The sequence below is a fragment of the Heteronotia binoei genome, chromosome 12 (assembly GCF_032191835.1).
Source record: "Heteronotia binoei isolate CCM8104 ecotype False Entrance Well chromosome 12, APGP_CSIRO_Hbin_v1, whole genome shotgun sequence".
Taxonomy (NCBI): domain Eukaryota; kingdom Metazoa; phylum Chordata; class Lepidosauria; order Squamata; family Gekkonidae; genus Heteronotia; species Heteronotia binoei.
The window spans coordinates 55,378,026-55,391,812 of NC_083234.1; the positions used below are offsets into that span (position 1 = coordinate 55,378,026).

Here is a 13,787-nt window from a genome sequence, read left to right on the forward strand (position 1 = left end):
ACAAGATTGATGCGTTTGTGCCTGGCTGCTGATACTACTGGTTGGGACTCTTCTCTTTGCATCTCATTATTGATAACTCTTAGAGATTTTAATTAATAAAGATTTTAAAAAAATAATGCACCCCTCCTTATTCATTTTCAAGTAGCTCCCGGACCCATCACTGAAAATTCTGTAAGCAGTTAGAAAAGCTGCACATTAAATGCACTACAATAGAGCAACAGATGCAGCCCAGAACGTGTGCATAAACCAATGGAACAGCCACAAACAACGACAAGTAAATGCTGTGCTTGGACTGAATGGAATTAATTAATTAGCAGTAGCATTCAAAATTCCAAACATTCCCAGTTGAGCCTAGTAAACTATTCACTGCCTGCTGGATTCCACTCTACATTTCTGGCAGCTTGATTACTATACCAGGACCTTCAAAACAACCTGGAAACGTCAGCTAGCATACAACGGAGCAGTCTGTTTGCTATAAGGGAGTAGCCATTGGGAGTATGTTACTCCCATTTTGCAATCTCTTCATTGGTTCATGGGAGTAAATGTCATGGGGGAAGTTTTTCTGGATCTAATTCAAGGTGCTTGTGCTGACTTTGAAAGCTCTTCACCACCTGGGGGATGCATACTTAAAGGACTACCTGTCACAGTATGAGCCCATGTGGTAACTCTGGTCAGCAAAGCAGTACCTCTTATCTATAACTTAAGACACGACCAGCTACTACCCACTTCTGTCCTTTTTGCTAGCCATCCCTCACTGACAGAATAGCAGAAGAACAGCTGGCTTTTATACGCCACTTTTCTCTACCTTAAGGAATCTCAAAGCAGCTTACAATCACCTTCCCTTCCTCTCTCCACAACAGTCACCTTGTGAGGTAGGTGGGGCTGAGAGAACTGTAACTGACCCAAGGTCACCCAGCACGCTTCATGTGGAGGCACAGGGAATCAAACTCGGTTCTCCAGATTAGAGTCCACCGCTCTTAACCACTATACCACACTGGCTCTCGCACCACACTGGCAGAAGACAATAAAATAAATTTCAACTTTGCGAATGGGGCAAAAATAAAATAAAAGCTGACTCTCCGTGCTGTGGTACCACTCTTTCAATATTTCATCTAGCATGACCGAGCCACAGAACCCAGGACGGGTCTATGCATTTATTGGCTGAAGTAAGCAGGCTGTCTTTGGGGATACAATTGAAGGGAGAGATGATGCCCGGACTATAAGAACATAAGAGAAGCCATTTATGGGCTCAAAAAATATTAAAAACTAGGCTTCAACATACCCCAGAGCTATACCTACTAAATGTGTATAAAGGGAACCTACCCAGACAAGAGAAGAAACTGTTGCTGCATATAATAACTGTCGCGAGAATTTTGTACGCGAAATACTGGAAAGTCTCTAAACTGCCAGACAGGGGAGAGTTTTTACAAAAGTTATTTGATGTAGCTGAGATGGACATTTTAACTGTATGATTAAGAGGAGGTAATATACGAGATTGTAGAAAGACATGGTGCTATTTATATGTTTGAATAAAAAGTATTGGACTTACCTTGAGGAAATCGGAATTGTGCTATGGTGAAGCCTTGTAAGCTCCTTGGGTGGAGGGTTGGGTGGTGGGTTTTGTATGTTTATGTTTGTATATGTATAATTTAGTAATGTACATGCAATCGATAAATAAAAGTTTTATGATTTAAAAAAAAAAAGAGAAGCCATGTTGGATCAGGACAGTGACCCATCCAATCCACCACTCTGTGTCACACAGTGGCCAAAAATGATCAGGGTTCCCAAGGGTAAGTATTGCCCCATTCACTCTTATGGGGGAAGTAAAATGCACTACCCTTATATAGTGGCATGATCAAAACCATCCACCTTTTCCATGCTGCATGGGTTAATGGTCTGTGAAGACTATTAATGCCCATACATCTTTGGTGGGAAGGTATCTTGCCCACAGTATCACTGAGATATCAACAACATGGAATAAATTAGGACTCTGTGCTAGCATTGCACAAGTGTGCACACCCCAGAGTGACTCCACAAAAGAGACAGCAAGCAGGGCAGACAGCTTTCCTTGCAGGGCAGAGGTCTCAGAGAGAACAAGGGCCAACAGAAATCATACATGAAAGCTGACTCCTAAGCCAAGCCAAAACTTCTTGATCCCTGGTAACAAACAATAACCTCTGCAGTGGGAAACGGTGTGTGTGAGAGAGAGAGACCACTGCTGGAAGAGCAAAAGTACGCTGCAGGGCCTATGGAGCTCATAAACTGAATTCAGTTCTACCACATTTTTATTTTTATTTTCTTCCATGAAGCTCAGGACAGGGCCTTGCAGCTGATTGGCCATTTGAACCTGAGTCTCCCCACTTCTCACTCTACACCAACTTGGCACAGGCAGTTCCCCTTCCCACTGCTGCTCCCCACAATACCTCGAGCAAGACACATTCCCGGGGCCCCCACAGCATATTCAGATGGTTACAGTGGAGCACTATAACTGGGCTTGCAGGGGAGGGAGGTTAGAAAGCAGCTCTCATGCATACCTTAATATTGGGGAAGTAGAAAAGGACTTTGCAGTATTTACAGTTGAGGCTTCTCTCAGGGCACTCCCGCTCGGAATGGCGCTCCTTTCCATTCAGCCTGACCATGCCCAGACATGCCGGGCAGGTGACCAGCATGAACGGGCAGCTCCCTTCATGGCAGCTCTGTGGTAAAATGAGCAGCACACTTCAGTACAGCTGGACAAAAGAAATGGATTGACATCAGGCGCACAAGCTGCTGTTCGCCTGGCCATCTGCAATAAGGAAAAGGTACCCACAGGTGGTGCCACCTTTTGATGTCCCATCTGAACCAGGCTCCTTTGCAAGCTGCCAGGGAGCCACAAATGACGACACAGGTCTGCACGGGCCACCCGAAGGGAAGGGGCGGAATCGAGGGTTGTGTGGGCTGGAGATCTGGTTCACACATGCAGGATGCAGAAGCATGCACTGCACCACTTTCAAGCTTTAAGAACGCCATCCACTAGCAGAGTCCTCTTGCTTATAGAGCCAGTGCAGGCCTGTGCTCAGAAGCGGTGCTGTCCATTCTACCATCTCAAGTCCTTGCTGCTGCAATCTCCTATATGTGTGAACCAGCCCTTATTTTAAAGGGGGGGCAGAGGCGGGGAGACAACAGAACCCCCAGAACCCTGGCTGCAGCAACAAGGCCAGTGGCAAAGATGGCAAGCAGCACAGGCCTGGCTAATCACTGGTACCACCACTAAGGAGCCCCCCGCCACCCCAAAGAGCCCTCCAAGAAGACAGGGGACTGGTGTAACTTGCTCAGCCTTCTACAAAGCCACGAGACTAACAACAGAGATCCTAGCAGTGATGGCGCCAGGGACTGAAGGCCAGCCTGAGCTCCAACCCCTCCTTCCTCCCAAAAAAACAAGCTCCCTGGCTTGTGACATGCCATTCCCACTGAGGCAGGTGGTCAAGCCTGGTGAAATTCTAATTCTGACACTATGAAATTGGCTTGCAGGAAAGCGTGGGGACCAGCAGGGGGGGGAGGGGGGGAAAAGAGTCTTCGCTGACTGGGGCTTTCCAACTCCCACCTATATGTTCCATATCTATTCTGAAACCTGCCAAAACTTACCTCCCACGTTGCCGATTTTATCAGTCTAAAGCAGCGTAAGCATGCAGGAGTGCTACTTGGTTACGCCCCAAAACTAAGGCTGATGTGGGCTCGAATCTTACTAAGGTACCAAAGCACAACAGCAAGACACCTTCTGTCACCAGCTGCTAGTAAGAGGGAGCTGTACATTCTTCCCCCTTAGAGAAGCAATGGGGGCAGGATTTCAGCCACACACTCCTATGAACTGTCCTTGTACCAAATCAGTATACAGATCCACCTAGCATAGGCTAAAACAAGACATCATCTTTTTTAGTAAGTCAGGTATGGTGCTTGTGCATCATGCCCCTCCCCCAGGCCTTTTGGGGTCAGGAAAATTATGCCGAGGTCATGCTGAAACCCTTTACTGGTGCAGGGGTGGCAATCCAAACTGGGCCCCTATAGTGCTGGAAAAATCAGTTCTCCACAGTGCTGTGTGACTATGGACAAAGCAAATCAGTTCAGGGGAACCCAGATGCAGCTAGCTTCAAAGGTAACATCTAGTCCTGTCCACTATGGATAACAGCATATATCCACGCATCTGCCTAACGTCCTTTCACTGGAGATCCCAAGGACTGAACATGGGAATTCCTGCAACCAAAGCAGGTGCCTGAGCTACAGCCCCCTCCTTACTGCTTTTTCTCCTAGCCCCAAAAGAATTATTCTGGTTTTGCTAGACTGGTAAAGGAGGGGAGGAAGATGCAGGAATACAAGGAGCACCAGAGACCCATTTCCTGGATGTATTGCACAGCCTGTGAGATTTGACCATGCTCTGTCCACTCATTTCAAGCTTCTAACACTCTATGAAGGGTATGAAATGCTCTGACCCACTACCACAGCACAGAATGCACAAAACTGTCCTGCCACTACCTGCTGGTCAAGCCACATGCATCACCTGTCATATCTAAGGAAGAGGAGACGTTTTGCTACTTGGATTGCAGACAGCCTAGAAACAGCAGTTATTTCCAAATTCAAATAGCAATGAAGAGCTCAGCAGGAAAAACCTCAACGCGAATCATCTCTCAGCAAGCCCATAATGCATTCAAATGGTTCCTACAGCAACCAGGAAGCTTTCTGACATATCAAAAGGCCCAGTGTGATCTCAGCACCGTTTTTAAAATGCAATCCTTGCCGATCTCGCTTCCCTTTGAACAGAAAGCAAAACTTAAGCCAACGGAAGAAGCCAAACTAGCGTCTCAAACTGAGGGGCCGTTTCCCTTCACCGCCCACCAATATCAGATTACGTGGAAGGAAAACAAGCACAGTCTCTGATTGTCAGTGCGGAGGCCACAGAGAAGTGCTCTCTCAAAGCCAGTAACGAGGCAACTTTTAGGGACTTTCCAGGAGGCCCCAGCTGAGAACAGCTCCGCCAGGGACTTTCCAAGCTGGAAGTGCAGGCACCCAGTTATGCAATGTGCTGCTGGCTGCACAGACAGAACACAAATCGGTTGGTGATGAACCAAACATAGCCTGAACACAGTCCACAGGTCAAACTCTGGCAAAACACAGCATTTAGCCCTCCGACAACTCTCCGGCCACATGAACCCCAGGCTTTCCTTCTGAGTCCTAACTGAGAAGGGTGGGGGCATTGCCAATGCAAGCCACTCCACAGGAGCCGAGAGTCTCAAGCGACGGTTCTCAGGGATGCTGCTATGCCATCTCCTGGATACAAGGAGGAGCTGTCTGTGAGAGGGCCTGACAGCCACTATAAGCACAGTACTGTCAGCTTGGTCTGCTAGCTGCTCACCAGCATCCCTTGCCCTAGAAGGCCAGGAACTGACCCTGGCCAGTCGTTCATGCCAAAGATGCACTCTCCCACCGAGGCAGAAACTAGAGGCAATAAGGGCAGTCACATGTATTTTAAGAAGATCGCAGATTTATACCCTGTCCTTCTCTCTGAATCACTCTCAAAGCGGCTTACAATCTCCTTTATCTTCTTCCCTCACAACAGACACCCTCTCAGGTGGGTGGGGCTGAGAAAGCTTCATAGCAGCTGCCTTTTCAAGGACAACTCCTAGGAATGGCTGACCCAAGGCCATTCCAGCAGCTGCAAGTGGAGAAGTGGGGAATCAAACCCGGGTCTCCCAGGTAACAGTCCGCACACTTATCCACTACACCAAAATTTGCTCATCTCTCTACCACATTTCTACCCGGACTTTCTTCCAAGGAACTCAGGGCTGCCAAGGAACTCAGGTTTCTTCCAAGGAACTCAGGTTCCTCCCTCTCCCATCTAATCCTCATAACAATCCTGTAACAAGTTGGGCCGGACACTCCGGTTTAGGCCCAAGTGGGGATCTCAACACAGATCTTCATCTGACATGATAACTGCTATACCACACGTATATATAAAATGGGGGAGTTTTCATTGTTGTTGTTTTTTAAACACACTGAGATACATTTGAGTAAGAAGCACAGCAGGGTGAGGTGGGGGAAAGAATGTTTTGTCCTCTTTGCATGCACACACCTTTCTCCGTCAACACCCCTACTTTATGCAAGAACAGGGCAAATGGTTGTGAATATACACATGCAAATATATCTATTACACCACCTTTAGCCATGAACTCCAACCTCTCCCCAAAGAATAGTATCATGATCTCCCGTGGGCAGTCTAAGCCAGCACCTTACCATCCACTTGGACTGGAAGAAGCTCTCTCGGGTTCTTAAGAATCTATAAAGCCAGTGTGCAAGGCATGTGCTGAGCCATGGCTCAGACAAAGAGAGAGCCTGCTCAGTGTACAAAAGGAAACATTTCAAAGAGAAAAGTAGCCAGGTGTTTAAGACAGCAGGGAGACTGGAAAGCACATCACAAAAGGTGGAAAATATGTGCAACGTTTGTCATAGGCAATAATTCTTCCAATAGAATTGCTCGTGTACACACCCTTCCACAAAAAAGCTAAAAATTAGTGGAAATGCTAGAATACTTTATATAAGATGCCCCTTCAGCCAACAAAACAATGTGTAGTCAGAAATAATGCATAGTTATGATTAGGGCAGCAAGTTAAATGAAGTACCACATGGACACTGGGCTACAGAAACAAACAAAAAAAGCACTGATTTATAAAAATCAAACATTTGCACAATGCTCTCTGTTTGCATAATTTCTCTTATCTCAGGAAGGAGAGACTTTAGCAATCACAGCAAATTCTGCCAATATGCACTTTCCAAAATGCAGTTAACAAATCTGATCTTTTTTTTAAAGCCACCCTGCAGCAAAAATTGTTAGAAAACTAGGTTTCTGCGGCCACTGCCACATTCTGTATGCTTTATATGCCCTTGCCCAGTTTCAGCTAAGCACAGCCCTGGCCAAATGGCTTCAGCACTCACACTGACAGGGCTGCACCCTTCCCAGTAGTCTGAATCCAATTCCTGGCATGTTGCCACAAAGTACCACCAACTACCAGGAAACAGAAAGCACCAACCAAGTCATGTTCTGATCTTTACCTCGTATTCTTTAATTGTCCCTTTCCAAGCACAGCCCTCATTGATGCAGATTGCAGGAAGACTCTCCACCTCCCGTCGGGCTGCATTATCTGGGAAAGCCTCAAAGGGAAACAAAAAACAAAATATATATACATATATTTATATAAAGAGAGAAAAAATGAATTTTCAGCACCATGATGAAAGCATTTCTTCTTCTGTCAGAAATCTGACTTGGAAGGGGAGAAGAACATTTCTCAAAACTACCCTCTTCTCCCAGATGTTCCACACATTTCAGTCCAACACTATCAAGTTGGGGCACGGGGAGAACCAAAGTGGAAGCTAGGCTGATCTACTGCAGGGAGCACAGCAATATTGCTCTAACCACTGAACAGGCTAGCCTTGCAAGCTTTTATGGGGGTCATAGTTCACAGCCAGATCTACTCTGGCCTGCATGCCTGAAGACACTCCGTTTCCATCCCCTCTTTGCAAAAGAGAGCCAGTTTGGTGTAGTGGATAAGTGCATGGACTCTTATCTGGGAGAACCAGGTTTCATTCCCCACTCCTCCACTTGCAGCTGCTGGAATGGCCCTGGATCAGCTGCAGCTCTCATAGGAGTTGCCCTTGAAAGGGCAGCTTCTGGAAGAGCTCTCTCAGTCCCACCTCATAGGGTGTCTGTTGTGGGGGAAGAAGACAAAGGTGATTGTAAGCCACTCTGAGACTCTGATTCAGAGAGAAGGGAAGGGTATAAATCTATGGTCTTCTTCTTTTGTGAGGGTTAGATGCCAGTAGCTGGTTAAACTCTTTTTTTCACTTGCACCATTGCAATAATCCATTCCCTGAGCACTGGCATCTCTCCCAAAACCAGCTGTGTTCATGGCCATCCCTCAGGTCCCAGGATTAGAACCTCCACAGGTCCCCCCCCCCAAAAAAAGAGATCTTGAATTGTAGGGGAATAAGATCAGCTGGCAAGGAACAGAGGCCAACAAGTAATGAGTTTGTGTAACATTTAGCATTTATTCACGTTCAGTGTTCAAACTGCTCCAGCTTTTTCCTTCCTTCCCCTGAGGACCAGGAGGGGGAGAAGCCTTAGCCAGCAGAAGGAAGAGAGGCTTGGCTCAGTAGCTCTGCTGTGCAATTGAGAGAGCCTAGCAAACCAAGCTCTGCCTCCCCCTCATTTCCTCCCCAAGAGAGGAGCCTCAGCCAATGGAGAAAATAAAGGGTTTGCTCTGTAGCTCCTGTGTGATTGAGCAAGCCTTGCAAAGCAAGCTGCTTTACAGAAGGAAGCAAGAGAGAGAGGGAGAAGGAAGCAAATCACTGCCAGTTGCTCAGGGGTCTGATAGGAGTCCTCTAAGGGCCTGATTTGGCCCCCAGGCCACGTGTTTGACACCCCTGGTATAAGGAGTATCATGGAAGCAAATAACCAAAAAGGAAAAAACCATAAACATTAACTAAATATACTCTTTAAAAACATACCTTTATTATTAATATATTCCTCTCTATATCTATCTAAAAATAGGAATAATAAAAGTATGTTTTAAAAGAGTATATTTAGTTAAAGTTCACAGTTTTTGCCATTTTGGCTGATCCCGTGAATGGCACCAGACTACCTCACTGGGTTGCTGTAAAGACTGCCTTAAGAACACATATGTGTTCCAACTAATAAACAAAAGTGCTCCATCATCTGCTACATTATTACTGCTGCACAGAGAAAAGGGGAACCTCTTCCAGCATCTTCACATTCACTTTCTTACCGAACTAGTTTCCAAGATAGAAATGCCATCTTCGTATATTCCTTCTTGAATGCAGGCTGCACACTTCTGGGGCCCAGAGCTGACAGAGAAAACAAAGCAGTCAGAAGCATGAAAACCTATGGCATGTTCAGGATGAATCTCAAAATCAACTATAGAGCAAAGTAGACCACAGTGGCCACTGCAGGCCTTTGTCACCATCACTCCAGAACAGGCTTCTGGCAGAGGTTCAGAAACACAAGTCACTCCTATCATGCAGCACAAAATGTAAAGCTTTCATCCTTCAACAGCCTTTGGCATAGCTCCTGGAGTTATCTGTGATTCAAGAGAGTTGCTTAGCAGCTCACCTGTGGCAAGCCAGAAGAGTCTGTGGAAGACCAATTCTCTCTCCCTGCGTAAAAGAGCACTGCTTCTCTCCTTCTAGGCCATCAGCAGGCCACAAGATGACCAGTACAGGTAAGCATAAATAGGCAAGGTAGTCACTTCCTTGAGCATCTGTTGCAGCTGCACTGTCCTTTGCTTGCAGCTGCACTGCATGCCTGCACCTCACCATCTCCTCCACCAAAAATGTATTTCCAAAGCTGCTGGGTTCTACTGCCCAAAAATGCAAAAAACACACTTATTGGCTGCCTCCAATGCAGCTGAGTTCTACTGCCCCAAAATGCAAAAAACATACTCTCCACTTATTGGCAGCTTTGTTAATTGGCACCCATGGGGGACAAGAAATGCCAGTTAACAGTTTTTTCAACTGGCGACAAAAAGGTAGCAGCATTGTGGGCAGAGGCCATGAATGGGACCTACAGTCTGCTCCAATGCTACCCCACTCAGCAGTGTTGTTCTAGTCTGATGTTCTAACCACACTAGATCTTTCCCATTCTTTCAAAGATAAACCATGTTGCCATCTAGTAGTCTACTTGGAACTTTAGCCCAGTTCACAAACAAAAGTGTGTCTGTTTCTGGACTGCACCATTTGAAATAGCAGATGTGCACAGATGATGTGATTAAATGGTTCTGCAAAAAAAAAAATCTCTGTGTATAAAGACTAGCAATATCATGGAGGATTCTAGCCTAGTCTTTCCCCTAACATACTAACTTTTTGTTTGTAAACAGTCTTTCCATACAGGCTTGATCTTATGAAGCTGGCTCTTTACCTGCAGGGTGCCTTTCCGTACAGACTCAGTCTAACAAGCTGCCAGCTACAATGTAAAGCAGACAGTTGAGCACAAGTTTATTTCAGTTCCCACCATAAGCGCACATGTGTGCATGAACTAAGCCTTATTCTTATACAAAGCGAAGGTACAATTACCTTATGATCTTTTTCAGGCAAGAGGAACAGTAGCGGTGTCCACACTGGGCTTGGAACGGCCGCCTCAAAATATTTCTGCACTCTGTACACAGGTACTTCCCCTCCAACTCAGTCCCAAGGATCTCCTTTGGAAACCCCGGCTTGTTTACTTCCAGGGAGCTGGGGGGAGTCAAGTTTGCTGCTGCCATGTGAACCAGAACATCCAAGTGGGCTTCAAAACACTGGAAGAAAAATAAACACTTTAAAATTCATTCAAAGAGGGTTTTTCAATTATAAGCATTCCTGCACACCCAGCTGCATTTGGGACCCTGCAGAGTTGGTGCTGTATTTTGGGAAGCTGGATAACAAAAAGCTCAAGATGTTGTTCTGCATTCTGCAGTAGTCATCATGGATGTCCCCAAATGCCACTGGTGGATGCCACTTTCCAAAGCTTTTCCTTATGGCTACCTTTTAAGGATTGTTGGTACTATTATCTCCATAATCTATTTGGGATGGGAAGGATGAGGAGTAATACACATCAGCTCACTGAAGATCACTTGCTGAATTCACTTGTTGCAGAGCCAACATCTGAGCTGGGGATTTCCTGGTTCACAGCTTGGTCTTTTAACCATCCACTTGCACCTGCTGGCATGGCCTTGGGTCAGCCATAGCTTTGGCAGAAGTTGTCCTTGAAAGGGCAGCTGCTGTGAGAGTCCTCTCAGCCCCACCCACCTCACAGGGTGTCTGTTGTGGGGGAGGGAGATAAAGGAGATTGTGAGCCGCTCTGAGACTCTTGAGTGGAGGGCGGAATATAAATCCAATGTCGTCGTCTTCTTCTACTCTAGATTAGCTCCATATAGTAACTCAAATAAGCAGCACACTAAGCAGCACCCTGTACATACCTGCACACATGCACTCCTGCCCTCACAGTAAATTTCTGCTCTGAAGCACAGCAGAAGATCCTGCAAGGTACATTCTTGAGTGCACATAGTGAGTTCACCGGAGGCACTAGCTAAGCTTCTTGGCCAACACCCGACATGAACAAAGACTGTTTCCTAGACTACCACCCCACTCAAATCCAACACAACCAGGGAGGCTACTCAAAGTGGCAAAAGTAATGGCCAAGCTGTCTTTCAAGAAAAGGTGTCAGCCATTCTAGGCCTCTTTGAGGATCTCTCAATAACAGATGGAAAATTAAATTCGGTTGGCACGCTTATATGTACTATGGGAAGAAAAAGATGGATGGTTTTTTCTCTCACCATTACGTAAGAAGTAATTTGCTAAATATCTGGATGAAGTATAAGAAATATGGCGATGAGAGAAAACCACTATGGATAGTGCCTGCAGAAGTAATAAAAATAACAGCTGAGCTAGGAGAGGGAAAATGGATGTCATACAATCAATTATTAAAAATACAAAGCGGTAAAATAGAGTTGAAAACTGCTGAGAAGCTGAATTATAAGTATGATTGGTTTCAAATGCAACAAATAAAGAGTTTGGTGGAAAGTGATATTAAAACTGAAGGAATAAGACGAGAACAAACGGAAATGGAAAAAGTTCTGCTTGGAGATAATGAAAAATTAATCTCGAACATTTATAAGTTACTTTTAAAATGGTCTACGGAAGATGTAGTGAAATCTCAAATGATTAAGTGGGCAATTAATGTAAATAAAGAAATACAGATGGATACATGGGAATATTTGTGGAAGAACTCTATGAAACTCTCAACATGTCAGAGTATCAAAGAAAACTGTTTTAAGATGATGTATAGATGGTATACGACTTCTAAAAAGTTGGCAAAGATGAATAACAAGATGCTGGACAGATGTTGGAAATGTAAAAAACATGAAGGTTCTTTCTACCATAAGTGGTGGACTTGTGAAAGAGCGAAAATGTATTGGCAGATGATTCAACAAGAGATTTCTAAGATCTTGGGATACGAATTTAACAAAGTTGCAGAGACTTTTCTGTTGGGATTACAAATGGAAAAATTTCCAAAAGAAGATAGGACTTTAATCTGGTACTTGCTCTCAGCTGCTAGGACACTGTATGCGCAGTTGTGGAAGCAAGAAAAAATAACAGAGAAATGGGATTGGATTGTAAAAGTTATGACATGGAGTGAAATGGACAAGTTAACAAGAACCTTAAGAGACTATGATTTAGAAGTATTTAAGATGGAGTGGAAGAAGTTCAGAAGATACGTAGAAAAAGAGTGGCAAATAAAAGGACATTGGACAATTTTTGATTATGAGGATAGAGGGAGGAGGATATGAATTTTGGTTCTTATTAATTAAGGGTACCTTTAATAATAATGTTTTAAGTATAGTACACCAGTGGGGGTCAAGTAACGGGGGGAGGTAGAAAGTAATATATGGGATAGAGGAAAAAAGTAGTTATTAATGATGTAAGAAAATTGAATATACTACCATATGTTACTAATAAAAATTGTTTGAAACAAAATAACACAGCTGGAAAATCACATGTTACACCAGCAACTGGAATCTCCAGAGACAAAGGCAGCCTCTCACAAGCTTAATACAAGGACAGGGTAGTTGGTTTTTATCCATCTTTCCACTACTTCTGCACATTCTTTATCAACTCTGCACATTCTCTATGCACAAATTCCCCACAGCTGTTATCTGGCATGGGAGCTACTTAGCACAAAAACCCTTGAACTGCAACAGTAGCTGGTGTCAGCTCACCAGTTGCCACCTCTCGCTGTGCTGTAGGTTGGCAGCAGTGCAGGGGGTGGCAACTGGAGAGCCAAATCCCATCATTGGCACTGCTGGCCAGGTACAAGCTGAGTAGCTCTTGAGGTGGAATCTCAATTTGACTTACCCCTGCATGTATGTGTGTGTTATGTGCCATCGAATAACTTCCAACATACAGCAACCCTATACTTTAATGATCTCCAAAGCATCCCACGCTAGCAGCCTTGGTCAAGTCTTGAAAACGGAATGCAAGTCAAGTCAACTCATCTCAGACTTTGTCTTCCTCTTTTCCTACTGCCTTCATCATCTCCTACCATTACTGACTTTACCAGTGAGTCTTGTCTTCTCATGATGTGACCAAAGAATGACAGCCTTAGTTTAGTCACTTTATCATGCTTGATCTAATCTAGATCCCACGTATTTGGGGGTTTTGGGGGAGAGGGAGGGGGGTTGGTGGCCAATGGTCACCCTCAGTCTTTATTGACGTGTTTCCATACCATTCTCCAATCCTCCAGAAAGCAGAAATATTTTGAGAAGTTTGTTCCTCCCCTCTCCTGCAGATGGTATTTGAGATAATGCAAGTTAGGGAGATCATAATCAGGGGCCTACGCTCTGCTGATATGGCCTTTCTGTGCTGCTGAAGCAGTTTCCCAGGCCCCAAGGTCTGGATCCTCCTGCTGATTAGGATTGCATCAGCTCTTACAAGCTAAACAGGATTTAATTGAAAACTTGGCAACAAATCCTCCACCAATACTCTCTAGCCCAACATAACTCACAGTGCAAGACCACACAGCCCAGCCCAGGCCCTGCCCTTCACCTCCTGCTTCCCAAACTGCTGGCACTTCATTCCCAGAGAACACGCCTCCTCAGGATGCTGCACATGTGCCAGTCTCACAGGACAGGCTACCAGACAGACTGTCAAAACTCCCTCTTTATCTTCCACTTTCTCTTCTGTAATTTAGTAGCCCAGCCAATACAAAGATC

The 13,787-nt window shown here is 45.1% G+C and overlaps 1 protein-coding gene across 8 annotated transcripts in view; it reads right to left on the reverse strand.

The window, feature by feature from the left end:
- TRAF2 (TNF receptor associated factor 2) overlaps positions 1–13,787 on the reverse strand; it is a 42,712-nt gene that overhangs the window by 8,626 nt on the left and 20,299 nt on the right. For 5 of the 8 annotated variants that reach the window (XM_060251238.1, XM_060251239.1, XM_060251240.1 and 2 more), the window contains exons 2-5: positions 10,114–10,334; positions 8,811–8,889; positions 7,081–7,179; positions 2,535–2,696 (exon numbers count right to left, since the gene is read on the reverse strand). In XM_060251238.1, the coding sequence (XP_060107221.1) occupies positions 2,535–2,696; positions 7,081–7,179; positions 8,811–8,889; positions 10,114–10,301 (528 nt within the window). In that variant the 5' untranslated portion in view covers positions 10,302–10,334. The remainder of the gene's footprint in view (positions 1–2,534; positions 2,697–7,080; positions 7,180–8,810; positions 8,890–10,113; positions 10,335–13,787) is intronic. The other 3 variants (XM_060251244.1, XM_060251243.1, XM_060251242.1) reach the window with 1 other exon arrangement.